We start from the raw sequence: 22503 nt of genomic DNA, 5'->3' as shown, positions 1-22503 counted from the left end.
CCCGGCTGGGCCACTATCTGTGTGAAGTCTGCACGTTCTCGCAGTGTCTGCATGGGTTTTCTCCAGGTGCTCCGGTTTCTTCCCACAATCCAAAGGTGTGCAGGTTAGGTGGATTGGCCATGCTAAATTGCCCTTAGTGTCCAAAAAGATTAAGTGGGGGTTATTGGGATAGGGCAGATACGTGGGCTTGAGTAGGGTGCTCTTTGTAAGGGCCGTTGCAGACTCGATGGGCCGAATGCCTCCTTCAGCACTGTAAATGCTATGATCAAAATTCTATGATCTGCATGGCTCATGCCTGCCCACTCACCACACCTCCCATCATGCAAGGTCAAAGGAACTTCAATAAGCGCCATGGACCATAGTTAACACAGTGAAGCAAACCACTGGTCTCTTAAAGGAGAGGGTTCTCTGCTTAGAATGCTCAGTATTATCTCCGCAGTACATGCCTGAGAGGGTCTACACGTTCATGGTGCTGCATCATATTATCCACAATATACTAATTATGAGGACCAGCCACTTCCTCCTGGGATCTGAAACAACCTCAGGAGGAGACCAAATCCACCACATGCAACTGGTCAGAGTGAGGGACGGAAAGTGTCTACATCACTCCAGTTAAAAGGAACTTCCTACCTTCAACATGGACCCACCATTCCCATACAATTCCTCCATTTTAGACTCCCCATCATAAAATACTGTCGGCCTTCATCACTCAATAAGACCAACAGCAAAAATCTTCACCATACAACTTTATTCAGCCATACATCAATAATACAACAAATAATCAACAGAGCTTGTGCATCCCCTAGTTCCTGTCCTTCGGGTCTATCCTAAGCAGTGCTACCTCAGTGGCTGTAGCATGGCTGTTGGAAGGGAGTTGCCGTTAACTCGTGGAAAGTGCAGGTGGCCTTTCAGGACACCCTTGAACAGTGCTGGGTCTTCAGGGCCAGCTTCAAACCACCATGGTGGGAGCAACCTGGGCTGGCTGAGAGGAAATAGCAAGGCACTGGAGTAGTGGCAATGGTTTGAAACATGAATGCGGTCACCCTAAGAGAGGATAACACATTCAAGTTTCATGGTGCTACTGAGTTGCACCTCATTACTTCCCTCTGTTGGAACACAGGCAGTTGGCTTACTGAGGGAGCCTGAAATAAAAAAAATGAAAATCGCTTATTGTCACAAGTAGGCTTCATCTGAAGTTACTGTGAAAAGCCCCTAGTCGCCACATTCTGGCGCCTGTTCGGGTAGGCTGGTATGCTCTGTCGAGCACTGATGTCCACAGGCAGCTGTTTAAGCCTGCACAATAGTAGCCAGGAATATCATGAACTCTATCTGAGCTTCCACTGCAGAACGGATACATCCGCAGGCCTCCACCTACACTTCACCAGAAGCTCTGAGTGAGCAGCAGCTGCTCCATTATGGGTCACTCTGGCAGTACTGCCATGGAAGCATCCACCACATTCAGGATGGGCTTCAAGCTCAGCACAATCCTCTGTGCCAGTGAAGGTGGTCTCCTAATCAGTGAGTCCAGGCTATCTGGCACACCCGCCATTGCACCAAATATTTGAGTCTGCACGATCTTGTGTTTTCCTACAGTTCGCACCAATGAGGTTGCATCGAAGTCCCCTGCAACAGAACTGGCTTGCAGCCTCAGCCTTCAGGGAGTTCACACACATGTAGACTGGTCTCTTTGCCTTGGCTGCAACCTACTCATGCCCAGTGACTCACCACATGATTATCCTGACTTGACAAAAGCCTCAAATGTTCGGGCAGTGCTATTTCCCTCCTCTTGCTCTTGCACGCGAGACTGCTGGGCCTAAGTGGTTAGTAGCTCTTGGCTATCTGAAAACAAAAAAGCATGAAGGAATGGTAAAGGTAAGAGAACAAGTTAGGCAGAAACTAGAATATCCACAGTCACTCCATCAACAATTTGCATTTCATGGCACCTTTCAGGATGGTCTTGCAGCATCAAAGGCCACTTGTGCTCATGGATGTTCAGGGCTGTTGTGGGCAATCTTCTGCGAGAGAGGGCAAAATATCAGTAAGTGTGTGGTTGGGTGATGTGCCTGAAGGTGAATGGTGGAACAATGTGTAGGCAGTGAGAGGTATGAGACTGGCAGTAGTTGTGGTGTGTGAGGATCGCATGCAGTATAAGGATGTTAGGGGTGAATCCAGTGTGTCAGAGAGTGCTGATGTGCTAGTGATGGGGATGTGGTTTACTGAACAGTGGGAGAGGTATGTGGTGTGAGAGATGGAATGTCATTTGAGTGAGGGTATTGAACTTGGGCACTGCTGCCAAGGTTATGGTGTAACGCAACAGACATTCATGACTATCGCCACTTGCTCCCATTCGCTTCACATGGCTAGTCTCAAGGGTTTCCAACTCCTTGCCAGAAACATGGTCTCCTACCTGGGTCCTGGATGTCGTAATATTTGGGAACCCTTAGCATGTCGCAGATTCTCGGAATAGTAAAAAACAATTGTTCATTTCTTCAACTTGCATTTAATAGAGATTGTGCCTTTAAAAACGGCTGCTCAAAATTGTTTTCTTGCCAAACGTCTCAGCCTCTGAAGTACACAGAGGACACTGGTGACTGCTACTGGCCACATGACAATTGTGCAAATGAGGTGGGCAAAACGATGAGTAAAGCAATCTGGAAAAATAAACTTCTTTAATGATGAAGAAATTGTACAATTGAAAAATTAAGCGTTTAATTATAGGTAGAAAACAAACTACAAAGTGTAAATTTCCCACCATTCCCACAGAGAATGAAGGTTATGTTTGGGAGGAGACAGAAAATACAGGACATCATATTATGTTTACTGAAGGACAAAAAAGAAACACAGGCTTAATTCAAAACTGTTTCTTTAATTGGGAGCAAGTGTGCAGGTAATAATTAAAACAGCAGTGCCATAGAAGCAGATCTAACTGGTACAAATGTTATGCATGAAAATAAACATAATGTGTTGCTAATTAACAATACCATAAATACAAATGATTAGCTGAAAGACCTGATCCACACTGCTGCAGATTGTGATGCTGTGAACAGGCTGGCTCCATTTGGGGAAAATCTTTCAAGATCGAGTTGTCTCTATGTAACCCTGCCTAACAATTTGGCTGGTAAGACACCCATTATTGACCCTCCCCAAAGCTGATTCATTTCTTCCTCCTCCATTCCTGAACTTTTCAGTCTAAGTGCATTTAAAAATGGAATAGTGCTTCATCATAGAAGTGCTACAGAATGAACAGCTTGTAGGTGAAGAGCTGCCTGCCTAATGCATTGCATTATTCAGCTGTTCGGAATTGTCCAGTGTTTTGTAACTACAGGGAATTTCTCTTATATCGGAATAATCCCAGTTTCAAATCATCAGCAGTGTGAGCATTGGCATTTCAGTGAAGTTTAACAGTGGGGGATGTAACTGTTTCATGCTATGCCCATTTCAAGTGTGAAAAATGTTCAGCCTATATGTTTTGTCCTACTAAATTTGGGATGTCCTGAGAGAGCATTTTGGTTGATGTGTGTTACAGTTCACTGAGGGAGTCTCGAGTTCCTGTGGCAATATGTACTTTTAAAAACATTCTTGTTGTAGTCTGGAGCTATAGATAGTGATGGTAGAGACTCCAGAATTCTTTCCATCACATGGCTGATTGGAATCTCTCCCACTCTTACCGCCTGCCATTGCCGTGCTTTGGAAAGATTTGCAGGTTGATACTCAACCTGTTTAGCTGCAGTCTGATCACACCTTCCTTGGCCATCATGTCTTGGGGTGCAACTTAAACCCAGAGCTTCTGGTTCAGAGGCATCCAGGGATGCAACCCACTGTCCACAAGATCTTTGGTTGATATAACACACGAGGGAAGCACAAGTGGTTACAAGCCTCTCACTTGCAGTGGGCGCAATGAGATAAATTAAAAATAACAAACAACATCTTTAAACTTACAAATCTTATCTCCTGTCACCTTTTTCCTTTATAAATTTCTATGTCTACATTTATTGTGGAAATTACCTGTATAAACTAATGCTTTATTGAAAACCTCTTGCCAACAGTCATTAGAGGTCACCACTGGCATGAGGTGTAATTTGGAGTGCAATAAGTTTACAGAGGCAGTTTCTATCATAAATTCACAACAAAAATGCAAAACTATGGACAGAATATATGACTTAAGACTGAATAACATCTACACTCTTTGGTCCGATTATTCCCTGCTTTCTAATCCTGCTTCACCTGATGACTCAAGTTGGACCTGACTCCCCAGCTTTAAGAATTTCCTAAAACCAGATGCTAATAATACCTGAAATGAACCCAAAATAAAAAAAACTTTGGTGGATCCAGAATATTTGCTTTTAAAATTGTGCTCATGTAGTTTAGGGATGTTAGTGCTGGGGGAAGGAATATTCATGTGTCAAATCAAACACTCCTGGGTAGAGCAGAGACAGATGCAGGGAAAGTTCCCTCTACTTTAGGAACACAGGAATGTAGAGAAACTGGGAAAAAATGCTGTGGTACATCTGATTGCTCCAGTGTCTAGAAAATCTAATCTTTCATGATACCTTCTTGTCTTGACAATGTGTTTCAATCCCAATTTCAGAAGAGTTCTGCTGGCTCAATGCGACTCCTCCCCTGCTAGTTTGTACACCATTCAGTACGTTGTTTCTTAGGTTTTGCTAATTCGTTTTTAGGGTACTTCTTTATGAGTTCAGGTCCATTACTATAGGAACTACTTGTTTCCTCAGTTCACACTGGGCCATCACATTCAGTAGAAAGAAGAAACTTTCATTTCTTCTGGGGCTGGTTTAGCACAGTGGGCTAAATCGCTGGCTTGTAATGCAGAACGCAGCCAGCAGCGCAGGTTCAACTCCCGTACCCGCCTCCCCAAATAGGTGCCGGAATGTGGCGACTAGGGGCTTTTCACAGTAACTTCACTGAAGCCTACTTGTGACAATATTTCAATTGAGCTGGGTTTATAACCAAGTCCTAGAGGCAGTGTTTAACCCACTGCGCTTCACTGTCTTGTGCCTCACCCTCCCAATTTGTAGTTATTATTCCAGTATTAAAACATTTTCTAAATATTTCTGAGTGAGTGACACCGTACAATGAAGAACTCCTCTGATCTACTCCCACTCCTCCAGTGGAAATTCGCCCAAAGCCCTGCATTCACATGTAAATAGGACTTTGCTAGTTTCCCACTGATGTTATCGCAGTGAAGTGGGCACAGCTCCAAAGAAATTCCTAGCTATTGTCTGTTCTATTGCATCACTATGGAGGTTCATACGTACGCATTAAATAATTGTTAATGATGTCACTGATGGTGATCTCTTGATAATCATTTCATTGTCACATTATGATTATAAGACTATAATTTTACTAAAGGACAAGTTCACACATTCATTTGATCACTTTGAAGTCTTTGCCGAAGGTGAAACATGTTAAACCTGGCTCTTGTTTACTGATTAAAGGTGTCTTAAATCATGAATATGTCTTCACATTTCCCTGTGCTCCTATATTGTGAGGCTGTGAACGCAAAAGCTTTCTAGGGCTGACAAAGAATATAAAGTAGTACTGCAATCTTATATTTGAGACCTGAAAAACTCAGTAAACCTGCGTGAAGCTCCCTTATTCACAATTCAACCTGTTTGAAGCTTCTTACACAATTTAATCTGTTTGATGCTCTCCTTGAAATTATATATGTTTTCAAAGATGCTATGCATAAATAATTGCTTTATTGACCAATCATATGAGAGCATTTTGATATTGAAAACATAGCTTTGCTTTGAAAAATGCTAACAGATTTTGATTTAGAAGGCTGCCAGAAAGGATAGCACACTGTATTGGTTCAAGCACCTTACAAACAATAGAAAATGCTTGCTGAGGTTCAATTTAGAAAAACTTGACCATCAAGTCTTATCATAACGTAACTTTTAAGTGACAAGTGACATTTGTTCTTTAGTTACCACTCAAGATAAAGTTCCTGAATGTCACCCATAGATCACCTATCAGATAGATTTATGTTGCAAAGGTGACTAAACAAGTACACTCCACATTGTGCTAAATATTACACCTTGAACTGAAACCTCACACACCACTCAAAATGCAAAGATTTCCTTCATTGTAATTACTTATTACAAAACCTAAGATACGCCGTTTTAAGTCTGAATTGATATTCACAAGTATCTTTTCAATATTGATCTATGAGCTATTAGAGAACAGGACCCAATATCCACACTACATTGTTGGGTTTATAAAGGCTATTACACTCGCTGCTTGATGCAAGGTCAGGCTTGGAATTTCACAACAACGGATGGCACCTACCATTTTTCCTGGAATGGAAAAAGGCCAGGATCAAGGTTTGCATACACCTGTTTTACAGAGACAGCTGACCCTATAAAACAGCAGCTTCCTCTATTCATGTCTGATTTTCTTTCACCATGAATGGGAAACACAAAGGGTGGGATTCTCCGTTGCCCGACGCTGAAATTGGGATCAGCGATGCCGAAATCTGGGCAGGTGCTGGTTTGACACCGGGTCATAATGCTCCGCCCCCTCCAAATCGCCGCCATCATTACTCATGCCGCGGGCAGTTGCAACCCTGTTGGGATGTCATTAGTGGGCCCACCCACGATGCTCTACCCCCGATTGGCCGAGTCCCCGACGGCATGGGCTACGTGTGGTCTCAGCGGTCGGGAGCCTGACATGCGGGCTGCGGAGCGAAAGGGCTTGTGGACAGTGTCCAGCGCCGACACTCAACCGAGGTCCATGCCGCTGGCTGGAGGGCTTCTACCAGAGTTATGGGGAGTGGCCATGAGGTGGCTGTAGAGTTGGGGTGGGCGGGTACATGGTCCAGCACGGCAGGCGCCATCTTTTCCGGCGTGATCGGTGCATGTGTGTGTGGGGGGGGCGGGGAAGAGGTGTAGGCATACAAGCGGCTGCAGCTTGTCAGCCCTGTGCATGTGCAGCACGGGACCTGACGATTCTCCAACCAGTTTCTACACGTTTCACGGGTGTTTTACACGGTGCTGGCGCTAGCCCATCACCGGTAGCAGAATCGGTGAGTTGTGTGCCGATTTTCCCGTCGTGTAACACCACAGATCCTCTGTTGGCGTCGGCACTTAGCCTCAGGAACGGAGAATTCAGCCCAACATGTTTAGATTAGACCCAGTAGCAACAAGTTTAAACTTTGGAGAGGTAAAGTACTCCTTTGTATATAATCCTAGGACATCTTTAGGGGATATTAGGTGCATCTTTGAGGGAAGGTCAGGAGCCCCTTGGGTTCTTAAAAGCAGGCATGAATGTGCATTAAAAAATGTGTAAAACCTATTAATTTTCAAGTTCACTGGTATTGTCAAAAGTGTCAAAATGAATTGTTAAAGGCAACTGTCAAGGCACTTAAAACTCCTGCCATTTAAACTGTTGACAAAGTGTCTCAATTGTTTCAAAAAAATCATTGCTTACTATTTCTGTGCATGACTGGTTTTACAACCTTCTATTATCACAGCAGAGTGCCTCCCATTTCAGTTTGACCGATAGCATCAAGTTGGTAAAGGCTATTGAAGTGAGATGATGAATATCAATATTTGTTTTTATAAGGATACAATTGAAAGAATGTAACTGTAGTGAATGGGTTTTTTATGAATGAGAGTGATTTTTAAGATTAATTCTGCATTTTTAGTTTATTTAATCTCAGTGTGGGTCCCGAGATCTACCCGTGGTGGATATTGGGTACAATTTTTTTTCATTTTATTGCTTTTTAAAAAAGTTTGATACAGTGCCAGAGCACAGAGGCATGCCTTCCGCCCAGCCTGTCCCAACATCAGGCAGCCTCCGCACTTGTTCCGGGAGCAGTGGCCAGAGAACCCTGCCATTTCAAAACAAAACTCGCAACTTCCAGGAAACTTTTCCCCAGGTCAGGTTTGTGGAACTGGCAATTGTCCTGACTCTGCTCCCGATGTGGAAGCGAAAATCCAGGTCTTTGTTTTTGTATCTACGCTGCCAGGTTACCATGTCCCAAGGTGTAGTAGCATGGTTAGCTTAGGACATTGTTAATACACAAATGATCATGCAGACTGGGAGCTTAATTATGAAGTGGAATTATCTATCAACTGGCATCTCTGTTTAGGCACAATCGGCTTGATTTTGACCCATTCACTTGCACAGGTTAACACTGGGCCCAATATATAAAATTACATTAAAATATTCCTTGAACATTAGGAATGGAAATAACTTTCAACTCGTCTTCGACTATTATCCTTCCATCATGTAGATTCACACCGGTGTGAATTACCTATCTAGCTAAAAATTATGCCAAATGATCAAAAAGAAGGAAAATTGGGACAAACAGAAAATAAAACATTATTTCAAAATGGAACCAAATTGCATGTCAGTGACTGCCGGTACTTTTGCAGTGATGGTGTTTTGAGAATGTCCAAATATGTTACTTAGCATCTGAAATTATGTTTTTTACTGGTGCCTTTAGTCTAAATTTTGAATAACAGTGACTGAGCCCTCATAACACACGGGCTTCTTTTACCTGACACTATTTTGGTTTGGTTCTCTGCACGCTCCCCAACAATCTTATAGAAATACAGAAAATCATATTAACTCCTGAATTTTTCAGAAAGGCAGATGCAATTCCTGTTTAAACCATGGGAAACTGTCATGCACATTAGCAAACTGTTAGGGATTCCAACTCTGAACATACTTCGTGAGGTGTCATCACTTGACTTTGAATGCCCCACCGGAGCCCTTCCCCCTCCCCCCTGCCCCATCCATGGTGAGGGGGAGTTGTGAGGATTTAGGCTTTTGCCTTATCTCCCATATTTTTTAACTTAGTAAATGAACATATTCAATAGAAAAAATTAGCAATCTTTTGAGGGTTCTATGATTTTTCTCCTGTGTTTCTGTCAGCAGGAGACTAATTTTCAAATCCTGTCGATTTCAGGACAGTTATGCAGGGTTGCTAATTCTATGGATTTTATGTTTTTCGGAATGGAAACTGTGGGCTCCGCTCACTACATCTCCTGCTGTCTCTGCTCGCCCAGTAGAGCGTTGGATGGCAAATTAGTGGCTGTCTGACAGGAATGAGGCCAATTATAGGTGCACAGAATGCTTGCTTCCTACCCATTCATCCCACTCCTTGCGACCTCAGTTATCAGGGCCAATTTATGTTTTAAATGCTACTACTCTTGTGACCTTGAATTATTATTTAAAGTGTTGACATTTGGGATGGGATGCCCATTTCGGCACCCTCATGCCTCCTATATTATTGGAGACTGGTCTGATGTGGTCAGGTTGGTGACCCAACGTCATCACATTGAACTTTCCGCCAGTGTGGGGGGAGGACAGTGTGATTTCGGAATGTAAAATCTAGCCCTATGTTTGACACTATCAACCAAATTACTTTCCATCGTCTGTAGCAGGGTCTTCCTTCAGCGAAATAACTGAGCCAACATTAGATCAACGCTACTCAGATCCAATCCCAGATTTCTACTATAAACTCAAACAGTTTCAGAGTGCAAGGTAAATTTCACTTCAAGAGAAACATTTGGAACATAGTTTTAAGGTAATGAGTTTTCTGTCCTTCCTACACCACAGCAGCAGGTTGACAACACTGTGCATAAGGGTGTATAGAGCTGTTAATCACATTGTTAACACTTTGAATTAGCACATGTTAGGAAAACAGAATGAACAAACAAATGAACAGTTTTTCTAACGCTTAGAGAGATTCACTCTACTTACACAGTGATTTCATTAAAATAATGACCGGCGAGATACTCTTTAACCAAATGAGGTCTCTGGTGTACTACGAACATCCTCTACAACATAATATATACAAAGAGACAAGGTGAGCATCTACACACATTGTTGCAAAAAATAGGATCAACAACAGTTTTCTGATTTACTGCCAGATTATCGCAAACAAATCTAGAGAATTAACTTAACATGGATTTAAACTTGGTGTTGTTTTTGCTTAGAATTGATCTCAGTAGGATTCCACCATATAAAGTGAACTACTGAAGTCAAGTATACGGCTAAAATGGATATAATAATGGAAATGCAGTATATTCCATTTTGCGGAGGACAGATCTCAACCTTTCATCTGTCTCTACTTGATTCACTTCAATAGGATTTCATAAGGGGTTACAAATTCAGCAGTACAAAAAAGTATCTCAAAAATACACATTCATATACATATTGCTAGCAAAACATGTACCAGTCATGTCCTTTACAAAGTACCAAATAAATTTAATTGAAAAAATAAAAATGCAAATGAAGACATTCTGATTAAAGCAATATTCATATGGCTTGAGAGTGCATTCAAAGTGTGCTGGGCAGTATTTCCTATAATTCTATGATGACACCTAGTTTGTCTTCATCCAAATGCCACATGACATCATTGAAGGCTAATCTCCTGTATAAAAATAAACCAAGTGTCCTCCAGATCTCATGAGCTCTTCCACAGCAGTTTAAACCATCTTTTCTCCTATGGACCAACTTTTAAATACAGCTCCCACCAAAAGTAATAGATTGGTATTCAAAATCACAAAACACCTACAGTCATCCACCAGTCAACTGAAAATAACTTGCATTTTTCAGCAAAACAAAATCTACTTGTTTACATGGTGCCAAGGGGCACCACTACAAGATGGATATAGTGCTCACTAAGCTCTGCAGAACCTTTCAGAAATAATATCTCGCATTCAGAACAACATTTGTTATATTTGCACAACAACAAAAGGGATTTTGGAGCCTTTTTCAGGTGACCCTAATAGACTGGAAAAGAATCTCACAACTGTGAGAGAATTCTGTGACCTGTTCCGTCTTGCAGTGTTGAGGGGGCACTGGAAATCTTTAATTTGACACGAGGTCGCAATGAGAATACTCCCTCACCATGACTGCGGAAGGTGAAAGGTCACAAACTCTTTATAGTGAGTTTCTCACTATTCGTGAACAAAGTCTCTACATTGTGATATCACCTGTAGGCAAATATGCCCACTCTATCCTTCATTTAAACGAGTGAGCGATTCCGACAAACCCACTGGGAAATATACTGAGTTTGGCAAATAGAATTTTACAGAAATAATATTTTTATTCAAATTGTCCAAATTAATTTTACTTGTAAAGAAACACAATTATAAGTAGAAAATATATTGTATATCATAAAACATATAAAATCATTGAACATGGTAAAATATAAAAATTGGGATAAATACATAAAGCATAATGCTTTATGTTACAATAAATACATTTTCTATTTTATATTCGTAGTAATTATTGATATGCTGAAAATTTTAGTGCAATCTGTACATTAAATGAACTTTATTTATCTTCCATCTGGTATTATAATGGACTGGGTTGGTTATTGTATGTCATTGGTTAGAAAGTTAGAATGAGCTCAAAATACAGTCAAATTAGCATGATAAATGTAAATATAAAATATCTCAAATAGCATGTTCTAGTGGTTAACTCCAGATTCAAATTCAAGTGCGAGTTTAATGCTATTGCTGTGGAACTGGAAAACATTCCTTCCAAATGCCATTAAGTTTTACCTTCATTAAAAATTCTTTATCTCACAGTCAGAAAAAAAACCAAGATTCCACAAATACTTTTTCCCTTAAAATGTTTTCCTAAACAAAAACTGTACAATGGAATGTCATGGCTTGTACGGTTAAAAAAATACATTCTATCAGTGCTTCACTTTTTTAGTGTCTATGATGATGGACATTGTTAGTGTAAGTCTGTGATCAAGAACATGGGACAGTCTCATCTCAACACAATCACTCGGAGTAGAAAGCCAGAGTCTGGTGACAACAAATTGTACCCGAGGTGGAAAGGTTAGCACATTATTTAGTTACTGAGGTGACAGTTTTATATTTGCAGAGGCGTTTACAGCTTAAATTCTTTAAAAAATATAATCTAGAAATAAAAAAATTAAAAAAAGAATAAAACCCATTCTTCAAAGGTTTGCTCTAGATAATAAAATACAGTGAAATATTAGCACATCTACATTTCAAAGGAGCTCGGTCTTTGTCTGAGTTGTTGAAAATATGGTGACTTGTGTTTGAGGACAAGAATATAGTGTCAGCTGACTCTGAGGGGAATACTTGTTCCTAAGAAGAAATCACATGTGCCAATACCATTTTTCAAATATTTTTGTTCCACTAACCTTTTTACTTTTTATACCTGTTCCTGCTATTACTCTACACCTTCAACAGGAATAGTCTGCACCAAAACTAGCTTGTGGGGCAAACTTTCAGGGTACAGGACAAGTCCAGCCATTGGTTCTCCAGCTCAGCACTAGTCCCTACCATTACCATTACAGTCAGGCTTTAATCTGTGGCCAGTTTGGCAAGTGTCAGAATGTGCCAATATATCTGCCATCTGAGAGATCCAATACCAACTGAAGCTGTGGAGACAGACCAAGGGAACATTAATGGGAGCCTTTCACTCTATGCCACTATTTATTTTAGGCTATAAGTGGGCTGAAATAAAAGGAGCTCTTAAAGTTCTGAGTTACCGAAGTGACATGCTGGTGCTTATAGGTATGACACACAGGCAGCTCTGAGGAAAGTGTTTACGAAGGTTCCAAAAAAATCCTGGACAAAGTTTACAGGTGAGAAGTGGTTAGTGTTGACAAGTAGGCAAATGGACAGATGAGTGAGAGAGAGAGAGAGAGAGAGAGCCCCAAAAAGTAATTGCACTCCTAACATCCTGAGAATTAAAACCAAACTGAACTAAGTGCAATTCTGAGACTTATCCTGTTCACTCATACCAAAAGAAACGCACTTTAATAGCTTGTGACCTCTCAAACTGCCCAGAATTATGGGATTGCGATCGATCCATTTTGTTTATTTGATGCTTTCCATATATTCTCGACCAGCAAGTTAACCCATACCACTCCCGACTGTTAACATTTTCTAAAGAATCAGAAGCATATTCAAAAAATATTTTCTCAAAAGTTAGAAAGTAATTAAGATGTTTCTATTTCTTTAAGTTATTCCGTTGGTGGTGGTACTGTAGGTTTAACTAATTTCACAGCACTAAAGTCACAATGAAATTAGAAGGCAATGATAAAAGCTGCCTGAAACATGCCCTTTTGTGCAGTGGTGACACGAGCAACCCTGTAGCTTACTGGAGCACAAAGTGACTCTGGTTAATCTCTGTCTTCCCGTGAAAGACCAGCTTTATGCAGGAGCTAACTGTCAGTCAGAAGATGCCTTAATTCCATATGCCTGGGCTGGATCCATGCAAAGTTTAAAAAATAATACGCTTTACAATAAATTTGAATGCTCCCCAAAATTAGGGATATGATGCAAGGGCACCACTATTTTTGTTCTAACATTGAATTAAGGACAAGAAAAATATTCATAGAATCTGTTAAACGTCTCATTCAAATGAATGGAACACAGATTTTATAAACACCACTGCTGTATTGGTATCACCAAGTTACCAACATGTAAGAGGCACTTTTTAGGCAGCTTTAGAGATGACAATTTCCACAAGATTGCTTTCTTCTGCACTGCGATTGTGTGACACTTCATCTGGCACGTTGGTCCATTGAGTGAAGCAATATTTCAGGAATTGTCTTATGCTGTTCATAATAGATTATCACACAAAGGAAGAAAACCCAGTCACAGGAGTCCTTGCTCCCGAAGCAGGCTGCCCTGTGGGCGTGTAGGCACCCCCTGTACTCTGTGTTGTGATCACAGTTGGAAAGTATGGCTCCTGTTCGCCATCTGTGCATTCCTCATAAGTGTAGGCTGAAGCTCTCGGAAGTCCCTTTGGTTGTCTCTTCCATGAGTTGTAGTAGGTAGGGTCGCTCATATAGTGGTTTACAAATGAGTGTGTGCTTTTTGGCAATTCACGTTCGTAATCACTGTCAGTGCCCTGTAAAAGGAGTAATATTGTTAGTTTTGTGTTTCCCTAGTTTTGTAAGTAACTTAAATTTTATTCCTCAGGTATATCATACACCCTGAAACAATGGGCGAGCTGGTGATCTAATGATGTCAATATCATTACTCAGCCTACTCCATGGAGATACACCAGAGCAAAGTTACACAAAGTTATGTTTTGGGGCCTTTTCTGCTATTCTTTGAAACATTTGACTCAAAGGTAATATCATTGTTTGTCTCAGGTATTTTCAGTGTTTGTGATGACTGTATATAGTTGGTAAATTTTCTCTTGTGACAGAATCTACTCTGTAAATCTACAGGATCTTTCTCACATTTTCAAAAAGCAGCGGAGCAGAGCAATTATTTAAAAATAAGTGGCAGCCCATTTAAAACCAAGATGTGGTGATTTTGTTTTTCACTCAGAGGCTCAGACGTCTGCAGAACTCTCTTGCTGGAAAGATGGTGGAAGCAGAGTCTTGGAATATTTTTCAGGCAGAGGTCAAGAGATTCTTGGTAAGCAGTGGGGAGATTATTGAGAGTAGGCGTAATGCAGATTTGAGGTTACTACTGTATATGATCAGCCATGATCTTATTAAATGATGAAGCAGGTTTGAGGCCTACTCCTATGGTCTACTCCTTGTTCATATGTACACACCAGATGGGCTTTCAGATTTTAACTAGCCGACAAGTTTCTTAAGCAACAGATGAACAGCTGAATAAGCAGCTGTAATGAAACGCGGTGGGCGCGATTCAACTAAATGGGAACAAAGTGGTGAGTGCGTTTAGCCGAGTGTTTCCCAGCGCTTGCAGCACCGAGAAACATAAGGCTATAAAACGCCACTCATGTCAAATAAGGGGCCTCCATGGGGAACTCATAGCTGAGACGCACATAGCCACATTTTGTACACTGAGGAGCTCTGCTTGCCGGAACTTCTCAGTTTAACGAGAGTTCGGAACGCCATTTAAAACTCGCGACCTGATCTCCGTGGCCCCAAAGCGACCCCCGAAGCCCCAACACACTATGGGAGGGTCCCCAGCAGGAGGGTCCCCAGCCCGGCCCTCACATCACCCCCAAACACCTGCGCAGGGCATGCCCGGCCTGATCATCACCGCACAAAGAATGCCAGCTTGGCACCTTGACAGTGCCCCTTCCAGCTGGGCATCTTGGTAGTTCTAGGCTGTCACTCAGGTGGCAGTCCCTGGGTGCCAGTCTGGCATTGCCAGGGTGCCAGGTGGTACCAGCAGTGCGAGGGTACCACCCTCCGTAAAGGGCATGCGCCTGGGGGCCTCCAATCTCCTGGGAGACCTCCAAGAATTCAATTCCGCCTGGTCGCCTTTTGTTGAGACCAGTGCTGAACAGCGCTCGCCCGAGGACTCCAAGGTGAAGGGGATAGATCCCAATGCTTCGGATACCTTGAGAAACTGCATATTACAGTGAGACTAGCTGTCTTGTTCTAATATGCTGATCTGATAAAAAATGATCCCGCCTACAATGGGCGGGATTTACATCACAAAGTCTCACGAGATCTAACGCAATCTCGCGAGGCGTTGCGAACTGGGTAGAAGCCCCGGCTTCTATTGGCCATGCTGCATCGCGGCGAGCTGCTCTTGGGGCGCAGCGTGGCTGTTGGATCACCCCATTATCTGCACAACAACGATTTGTATTTATATAGCTTCTTTAATGTAGCAAAACCTTGGCGAAGCCTCATAAGGAAAATATGGCACTGAGCCACAGAAGGAGATATTAGGGTTGATGGCCAAATTCTTGGCTAAAAAGGATTTTATGGAGTGTCTTAAAGGAGAAAAGCAAAGGCGAGAGGTAGAGAGGATTAGGAAGAACTCTGGAGCTTAAAGCCAACAATGGAGGAGCAATCAAAACTGGAGATGCTCAAGAGGCCAGAATAAGAGGAGCGCAGATATCTTTAAGGGTTGTGGGGGCTGAAGCAGATTGTAACTATAACTGGGGATGAGGCCATGAAGGGATTTGAAAACAAGATTGAGACTTTTAAAACCACAGTGCAGCTCAACCAGTCTACATTAGCAGATATGGGGATAATGGGTAAATGGGATGTGGTGAGAGTTAGGACATGGCGATTATAGTCTTGGATGGCTACATGTTGATAGGCTGTAAAATGTGTAAGGCTGATCAGGAGTTTGTTAAAATAGTCAAGTGTTGAGGTAAGGAAGGCATAGATGAGGGTTTCAGTAGTGGATGAGCTGAGGCAAGAATGAACTCAGATAATATTACAAGAAATAGGCAGCTTTTTTGATGGTATTGAAATAGTTATTGAAAGCTCAGGGTAGATATTCTATTAAAGTTCCCTAAGGAGGGAAATAATAAAATTTAAAGCATTAAAATACCCACTCAGTAATTACTCTCTCCATGATTATGGATTTGAATAACTGAAGAAACATTTATGATATGTACAGCTGAGCAAATCATACTATGTTTTTGATTGAAGGGAATTAAGGGTATGGAGTTAGGATGGGATAATAGAAGATCATCCATGATCCAATTGAATGACTGACTCCTGCTCCTATTTCTTATGTCCTTATTGAATGTGGCTTGGCTTCAAGCGATATCTTCTGAGACCAAATTGAACAAAAATGTTTACAATATTTCTAAAAGAATGTAATCTTGAAATATGGGTGTTGTTGGCATAGCCAGAATTTATAGTCTATAATAAACAAAATACTGCGGATGCTGGAATCGGATCAAGAACAGAGGATGCTGGAAAAACTCAGTAGGTCTGACAGCATCTGTAAGGAGAGAAAGCAGAGTTAACATTTTGAGTCCTTTTGACTCTTATTGCCTATTCTTCGTTGTTCATGAGAAAATGATGATGGGCCATCAGATTAGGTTGGGGACATGGGGTGGGAATTTCTGGCTTTTCCCGAGGACGGGATAGTCCGGCACCGCCAACAGCGTGCTCCCTGGCGCTGGTGAGTGCGAACAATGGGAAACACCATTGACACCAACGGGACTGGAAGATCAGCCTATGGCAGGTAACCGTTGCAAAATACACAGAAAGTCCCATCCATAATCTTTATCCTCCTTTAGCATTATGATAAATTGAAGACTACACTAATACTAATCTTCTTTGTCCTAAGGAAGAAGTATTTGGCCTTTGCTCAAAGCTTTTACGATACAAACCTGAGTTAGGAAGTAACGAGACGCGACGCAGCATTTTATCAATCCATGGCACAGGACAACGGAAAACCAATTGAATGTCCATTCTGATTTATCTTTTACAGAAGCTGATTGCATCATCCTGATCTTGGAGCAGCACTTACCCGTTGCTTCCACAATTTTGCGAAATCAGTGATTCCTCATGAATGAGCCTCAAGACTATGGGCTGGATTATCTGATTCTGGGGCTATGTCCCCACACTGGCGTGGGAACGGTGGCTTTTTGTGGCAGAAAAAATGGTGCAAAACCGCCACCGATTCCCCGTTTTGTTGGGGGCTAGCATGCTGGCAGTGTAGAGCACCCAGCTCTAGCTGCCGATAGGGCCCAGAGAATTGCCGGGTCTATGGCCGAGCATGTGGATGGCGGCGGCCTGCAGTGGCTGCGCCATGCTACATGGCGGCAGCCGCTCGCGGACCCGGCCCGCGAAATAGTGTCCCCCCCTTCGGCCGGCTCGCGCACCCCGGACCACCCCCCCTCAGTGCCCCCAGCCCCTGATAAAGTCCCTCCCTTCCCGTGGATCAGCCCTCCCCCGACTGGCGGCGCTGGACTGAGTCCGCAGCCGCCTCACCGAGTTCCCAGCAGATGAGACAATATGTGTCCTGCACTGTCGGAGACTCGGCCGGTCGGGGGCGGAGCATCGGGGGGCGGGCCTCAGGCAATGTCCTGAGGCCGTCGATACGTGGCATGGCGTACTCTCCGAATACAATGCTCCGCCCTCGATTTGGTTGGGAACTGTGATTCTCCGGCCGATCGTCGAACACTATTTTGGCATCAGCGACTGGAGAATGCAGCCCTGTATGTCAGCAGGAAGCATGACCCCTGTCCTGATTTGACATCCATACACTTCAGCAATGATGGGGGATTTTTCACCCCTGATCTAGGGTGTGCATGAGCTAACTGGAGTATCCTGACAGCTGCCAGTTAACTTAGCGCCATCTGGGGTTTTATGTGGAAGCTTCCTGTTCTATATGGCTCAGTTACTGGGTGTTTTAAACAGCTGAGCAATCAGGGAACTTACTTAAAGCATTTATGATGGAAATTCCTCCCCAAAATGCTGTCTTTGTTTTGCTTCTCATTTGCGCCCAAGTATTATTAAACTCCAGTAACAAGGAGGTGGTGTTTGGGAATTGCACAGATTGTATTTGAGCAGTCTTGGAGTTACTTGTAAGAAAGCTAGACTAATAATAACTCTCTTTCTCCCTACAAAACCTATAGGTTGCAGCAGTTTGACAAACAAAGCAGAAGTATATAGTCCTGTGTATCTGAGGGCAAAAGTAACAGCCCAGTGGACTGTGCCCTTCTCTCGGCGGGCTGTTGCATGCAGGCAATAGAAGATTAAATGGAATAATGAAGATTTACCTCTGACTCTGATATTTCAGTGGGTTTCTCTGTCAGAGTGGTGCTTTCTGTTAGCACAATTCCATTGTAGTTATTACATAAATCCTCATCGGAATAGCGTAACCCTCCTGGGCTGGGCCTGGGTGGAAATCTAGCAATGCAGTGAGAGAAAAGAATTAGGAATAGAAGCACCTCCGCACAATAAAAACATTTAAAAGTTTGTTTTATGGAGTAAAATAATTAGATCAATTAAAATATAGTTTCAGATCTAAAGATCAACTTATTGCTAATATGTTAAATGGTCACTATGGACAATAATTGTTTTGTTTGGTATGCAGAAAGATACGTAAATAATATTAGCAATAAATTTTAAAAACTACTGACCTGAGAATAATGTGACAACCTAATTATCAGACTATTTAAACCAAGGAAGATTATACTCCATGTGAGAGGCGATAATCTATTGCTGACGTGTTTTTGTATGGAATTTAAGAAACGAACGTTGTGACATAAATCTGAGTCAGGTCTTGACGAGACTCTAGAGAAAAGCAACACGACATTCCATGGAGGAGATTGTGACTGTAATTTGGATCTGATAATGCGTGGAGAAATAGATTCCAGTGCATTGTCAAAATGGATTTCAAAAATGCTGCAAATTAAATACAGAAAATACTGGAGCCAAGTGATATCAAAAAACAGCTGAACTTACTGAATGCAGCCCAGACTCTGGGCCTTGACAATATCCTTGGTGTATTGCTGAAGACTTTTGCTCCAGAAGTGTCTGTGCCCTAGACAAGCTGTTCAAGTTCAGCTGCAATATCTACCTGACAAAGTGGAAAGTTGCCTAGCTATGTCCCGTCCACGTAAAGCAAGATAAATCCAATCTCACCAATTATACTGAGCAGCATTTATCAATAACTTGTTCACCAATACTCATTTTGGGTAATTCCAGGATCACTCAGTTTCAGACCATATTTGAGCCTTCATTCAAACATGGACAAACGAACTGAATCTTACTGCTGAAGTGGGATGATTGAACTTAAATCAAGGTGTTAGTTGATCAAGTGTGGCATAGAGAAGTCCCAGTAAAATGAAAATCAATGGGAATCAGAGAAACATTTTCCACTTTGGGATCATACCTCGCACAAATAAAGATGTTAGTGGGTTTCAGCAACCAATTGCTGTAGGAGTTCCTCCAGATAGTGTCCAAGGCCCAATCATTTTTTGTTGCCTCATTAGTGACCTTCCTCCACCTTAAGGTCAAAGTGTTGGATGTTTGCTGATGGTTGCAGTGTTTGGTTCTATTCGTAATGCCTCGGATAATGAAGCAGTTCATGGCAGCATTCAGCATGATAATATTCAGGCTTGGGCTGATAAATGGGAAGTAACATTTGGACTATACAAATTCCAGGTAGTCAGAGAGTCCACCTATCTCCCACTTCATCATCACTGAATTCTCCAGCAACAACCATTGACTAAAGCTGAACTGGATGAGTCACACAGGGCGTGATTAAACCAAATGGGAACTACGTCCCATAGCGAGCGGGTTTATAATAATAATCTATTATTGTCACAAGTAGGGTTATATTAAGCAATGAAGTTACTGTGAAAAGCCCCAAGTCGCCACACTCCCGCGCCTGTTCGCGTACAGAGAGGGAGAATTTAGGATGTCCAAATTACGTAACAGCACGTCTTTCAGGTCTTGTGGGAGGAAAGCAGAGCACCCGGAGGAAACCCAGGCAGACACAGGGAGAACATGCGGACTCCACACAGACAGTGACCCAAGCCAGGAATCGAACCTGGGATCCTGGAGGTGTGAAGCAACAGTGCTCCCACTGTACTACCGTGCTGCCCAGTGTGCTACTGTGCTCTGTTTCTCTGAGCTGTGAGAACTGTGTTTCCCAGTGCTCGCAGCTCAGAGAAACACAATGCTAACGTGACTCAGGTTAGATACGGGGTCTCAGCTGGGAACATGTGGCCGAGGCCACACTTAATCCGGTTTCTTGCACCCAAAACTCCTCAGTGCAGGGAAAGACCCGGGCGGCATTTTTAAAAGGCATCCCAATCTCTCGAGCACACAACGCGACCCCTGAATCCGCCCAAGCCCCAACTCATTGTAAGGGGTTCCTGGGTCTACCTCATGCCCCCACGCGCGCACATGGAACACTCTTGCACGATCACTGCTGCGCAAATGCTACCATGTGGCACCTTGGCAGTGCCAGGCTGGCACCAAGGTTGCACTGCCAGGGTACCGGGCTGGCATTGTGAAGGGGCCAAGGTGGCACCAGCAGTGCCAAGATACCACTCTGCCAAGAAGTCATGCACCCAGGGGCCACAAATCCCCATTTGTGGAGACTAGTACTGAATGGCGCTTGCCCAAGTTCTCCAAGGCAAAGGGATATATCCCAAGGCCATGGTTACATCAGGGAACTGCATGTTAGTGTGAGACTAGTTGTCTAATATGCAGATTTGTCAAAAAGTATCCTGCTCACAATGGGTGGGATTCTCATTGCAACGTCTCGTGAGGTCGCATTAGCTCTTGCAAGGCGTGGTGAGCTGGGTAGATTCCAGGACTAGGGTCTCCCATCATTTACTGACCAAATTGTGCCACGACACACTGATTTTTGGGCGCAGCGCGGCCAGTAGATCGCGCCCATAAATATTTTGGCGACAAAAGAGATCAGAAGCTGGGTACCTGCAGCAATTAACTCACCTCCTGATTACCCAAGGCCTTTCCACCATCTTACAAGGCAAAAATTAGGAGTGTGATTGAATACTCTCCAGTTGTCTTGACGAGTATAACTCCAACAACATTCATGAAGAATTACACTGTCTACGGTAAAGAGCTCATTTGCTTAGCATCCTATCCACCACCTTAAGCATTCAGTCCCTCCACCACTGGCAATGTGGCTGCAGTGTGCACCATTTCCAACACACTGCAGCAACTTGCCAAGCCTTCTTTAAAGCCCTCCCAAACATGTGACTTTGATCATATAGAAGAGCAAGAGAAGTAGGCACATGGGAATATGACCACCTGCAAATTTCCCTCCAAGTTACATTCTATTCTGACTTGGCATATACCACTGGGTCAAAATCCTGGTACTTCCTTCCTAACAGCACTGTAGGTGTGCCGACAGGGACTGTAATTCGAGAAAGCAGCTCACCACCACCTTGTCAAGGGCAATTAGGGTTCAGCAATAAATTTTGGCCTTGCTAGTGATACCCACATCCCGTAAACAAATAAAAAGAACTCAGGCAGCATCTGTGGAGAGAGATAAACAAATGTTTCAGGCTGATTAACTTTAGCCAGAACTATTGCCTGACCTGGGGCGGCATTCTCCCCTACCCGGCGTGACGGAGGGTCCCGGAGTAGGGGAGTGGCGCCAACCACTCAGGGGTCGCGCCTCCCCAAAGGTGGGGATTCTCCCCACCTTTGGGGGCCAGCCCCGCGCCGGAGTGGTTGCCACCAGAAGACCGGCGCACAAAACTGGCGCCGCCGGCAGCGGGGCTGGCCGAAAGGCTTTTCGCCGTTCCGCGCATGCGCCGGCAGTGACGTCAGCGGCAGCTGGCCGCTGATGTCATTGTCGACGCATGCGCAATGTGGGGTTCTCTTCCGCCTCTGCCATGGCGGAGGCCGCGGCGGACGCGGAAGAAAATAGAGCAGCCAGGGCACTGGCCCGGACTCTGAGGGAGGGGCCCCGATCGCGGGCCAGGCCGCCGTGGGGGCACCCCCCGGGGTTCGATTGCCCCCCCGCCCCCCCCAGGACCCCGGGGGCCTGCTCGCACCGCTGAGCCCGCCGTTCCAGAGGTGGTTTAAACCTCGGCGGCAGGAGAGGCTTCCCAGCGGCGGGTCTTCGGCCCATCCGGGCCGGAGAATTGCCACAGGGGCCTCGCCGGTCGGAGTGGCGAGATTCCTGCCCCCGCCACTTCCCGGGTGGCGGAGAATCTCTGCCACGGCGGGGGCGGGATTTTAGGTGCCCCCAGGCGATTCCCCGACCCTGCTGGGGGTCGGAGAATTTCGCCCCTGATCACAGCTTCAGATGGAATCTGAAATCTCAGCTTTCTAACAGTGCGTTGAGTTTAAGGGAT

The 22503-nt window shown here is 43.7% G+C and overlaps 1 protein-coding gene across 5 annotated transcripts in view; it reads right to left on the bottom strand.

Moving 5' to 3' along the window:
* Positions 1-2687: 2687 nt before the first annotated feature.
* sdk1a (sidekick cell adhesion molecule 1a) overlaps positions 2688-22503 on the bottom strand; it is a 1043142-nt gene continuing 1023326 nt past the window's right edge. For all 5 annotated transcript variants that reach the window (XM_038820122.1, XM_038820123.1, XM_038820124.1 and 2 more), the window contains 2 exons: positions 18436-18565; positions 2688-13881 (listed from right to left, as the gene is read on the bottom strand). In XM_038820122.1, coding sequence (XP_038676050.1) covers positions 13603-13881; positions 18436-18565 — 409 coding nt within the window. In that variant the 3' untranslated portion in view covers positions 2688-13602. The remainder of the gene's footprint in view (positions 13882-18435; positions 18566-22503) is intronic.

Source organism: Scyliorhinus canicula, chromosome 15, assembly GCF_902713615.1.
Source record: "Scyliorhinus canicula chromosome 15, sScyCan1.1, whole genome shotgun sequence".
Lineage (NCBI taxonomy): Eukaryota > Metazoa > Chordata > Chondrichthyes > Carcharhiniformes > Scyliorhinidae > Scyliorhinus > Scyliorhinus canicula.
The sequence above is the reverse complement of the archived record's forward strand: the minus strand, read 5'-3'. Positions and strand labels throughout refer to the sequence as shown.